The sequence below is a fragment of the Vicia villosa genome, linkage group LG7 (assembly GCF_029867415.1).
Source record: "Vicia villosa cultivar HV-30 ecotype Madison, WI linkage group LG7, Vvil1.0, whole genome shotgun sequence".
Lineage (NCBI taxonomy): Eukaryota > Viridiplantae > Streptophyta > Magnoliopsida > Fabales > Fabaceae > Vicia > Vicia villosa.
Genome location: NC_081186.1, coordinates 94,517,469 through 94,520,046, shown reverse-complemented (window position 1 = coordinate 94,520,046; position 2,578 = coordinate 94,517,469). Strand labels below are relative to the sequence as shown.

At 31.9% G+C, this 2,578-nt stretch overlaps 1 protein-coding gene across 1 annotated transcript; it reads left to right on the top strand.

Moving 5' to 3' along the window:
* Positions 1 to 368: 368 nt before the first annotated feature.
* LOC131619740 (uncharacterized) lies at positions 369 to 1,899 on the top strand. Its single transcript, XM_058890807.1, has 5 exons — positions 369 to 510; positions 604 to 746; positions 1,160 to 1,257; positions 1,350 to 1,564; positions 1,661 to 1,899. The coding sequence occupies exons 1-5, from the start codon at positions 369 to 371 to the stop codon at positions 1,897 to 1,899; spliced, it is 837 nt and encodes a 278-aa protein (XP_058746790.1).
* The last annotated feature ends 679 nt before the right edge of the window (positions 1,900 to 2,578 follow it).

Below are 2,578 nucleotides of genomic sequence, written 5' to 3'. Positions count from 1 at the left end.
CTATATATATAATATCAAATAAATGTACCCGTGCGGCAGCACGGGTAGTTTACTAGTTAAGTACATGTAGAAGTAGTGAGTGCGACACTTTTGTAATTTAACCGGCAAATGATTCTTATTCATAGGAACTTTAATCACATATCTTTGAGACTTTGTCTATTCTTTATAACATCATATTAGAACAATCAAATAGGACAATGATTCACGACAATCAAATAGGACAATGCTTTTAATTAATTAGGAGAACATTTTAGTATTTATATACTAACCACTAAGTGGTTACTTAGCATATGCTTGATGTATTCAAGAAATGCATTACTTGAGTATTAGAAAAAAGTGAAGTTTCTTAATTTATTACTTCCATTGATATGGTGCAAAGTGTGGTTGTGATCAAAGATAGTTGTAGAGAATTCAATTCAAAAGTTTTTCATTGGGCTCCTAATGGATTATCACTTGTGGCTGGAGATAACCTCACTCTTGTTGTAGTTCTTCACCAAGTTATCACTCCTTGTAAGTATATATAACCTTGTAGGAAGATTTTGATAAGTTTCTTTTATTTATATTATAGATTATTATTATATAGTTACTTTTCTTTTTTGATAGTGGGGTGCAAAATCAGTGTGGATGGTAGGTTAGCATTTGGTGCAAATCAGAAGATTATTGAGGCAGAAGTTGCAAGGAAAAAAAATGAGTATAAGAAAAATGAAGAGCTTGCTCATATTTTTCAACTTTATAAATCAATGAAGGTAAATTATTTTTATAAGAAAATTATATTAAAAACATAGCACAACGGATATTCAAACTCATTACAACATATAACAAGTCTAAGTTTAACATCACATAGAGACACCTCTACTTATCTTTTACGAAGGATTGCAACGGACATTGTTTATGCATGTAATATTAGTCAGAATCGTCTCAAACTTTTGAAAATTATGTGTAGGAAAGACATGGTTTAGTCGTGCCAAAATAAATAGTGTCACTATTTAAGCAGGGTTTAACTGTGACAATATTTTATGAGACCTTTATATAACTACAATTTAATCGTGATAAATTTTAGTCTCTATGTGATAATCTGTTTTCCACACTATAAAATACGACCTTGATGTTTTACTGAAATTGTGGCCAATGACACAATATTGTGCATCATATTTTTCAGGTTGGATTTAATATAGAAATAGCCATGGGATCTTCACCTAAGGCTGTTGCATTAAAATCAGCCACAAAGCTAAAGGCCACTTGGTTGATACTAGATAGGTAAGATGAAATCAAACTGATAATCAAATTCTTAAGAAAAATAAAATCAAACTCATTAACTTTATATCAATGTGAAATATATCTTGTTATAGGAAAATGAAGAATGATGAGGACTACTTTCTTAAAAAACTTTCTTGTGGCATATCAAGAGTAAGGAGTTCCGATAGAATTATACGTATAAGAGGACTGATCGATACACCTCAACAAAAAAGTTCTTATAGAAGCTCTGAAACATACGGTGATAGTTTACCACCGTATGAATTTTCAATTGATTCCGAGTTTTTCACCATTGAAAATTTCTCCTATAGTAAGTCCTTCAATGAATGCTTTTAAATTTCACCTTATGTAAGATCGTGTAAGAATAATCTAAGATCATTTTCAACTACTAATAATTTAATGGCAGATCGAGTAAACTATGGTATGCATCATGATCAAGGAGAGAGACAAAATATGAACTTTGAAGAAAACAAACACAATGAGCAAAAGAGGGTCATAAACAAGAAGGAAGAATTTCAAGAGAACAACAACAAAATACAAGAACATGAAAGTGAAAGATATAAATATTTTGGTGGAGCCAGAAATTTTTTTCTTGGAGGGGCTGAAAACTATACAATATCTGAGCATTTTTTCAAGTTTGAGTGACTTTATTGTAATAAACTAATTTCAAGCATTATTTATTTACTTAGAACGAAAAGACTTCAATCTTGCTGCTATTTTATGCTTCTATATAACCGGTCTACATAAAGGCTTTAACCTCTATAACTGATAATCATAATCGATAGCAACATATATTGATTTTAACCATCAAAACGGCTGAAGCTTTACCATTTTAAATAATGTCTGCAATTGCTTCACTTTATTATGAAAAATACGCCTATTTTCAAATAACTCAAACCACCGTGAACCAAATAGCGTTAAAAGTCAACCGAACATTTTTTCCCGAAAAAATCCCCAAGTCCACCAAACTGCAATAGATGACCCCAAACCGTTCTTTGGGATGCCGTAGAGAACCCTAACCAATTAAGAATAATATACCACAACCTACCAAAAAATCATATATCACAACACATATGATCTCTATCTTCATCCACGCCACAATTCGCCACGTATTTTTGATCGTTCGTGGCAAAAATCCGCCTCCTAGCTAGATTGTCCTTAGTCAGGTTATGATTCAGTAACACCCTCCATGCAAAAATATATACCTTAAGAGGCACAATCTTCAACCATAACAATTAGGAGTTAGCCTGATTATTGATGACGACTTCAGACAAATTTTTATAAGATCTGTAACACCCCAAATCTACCCCACAATTATAAGCGA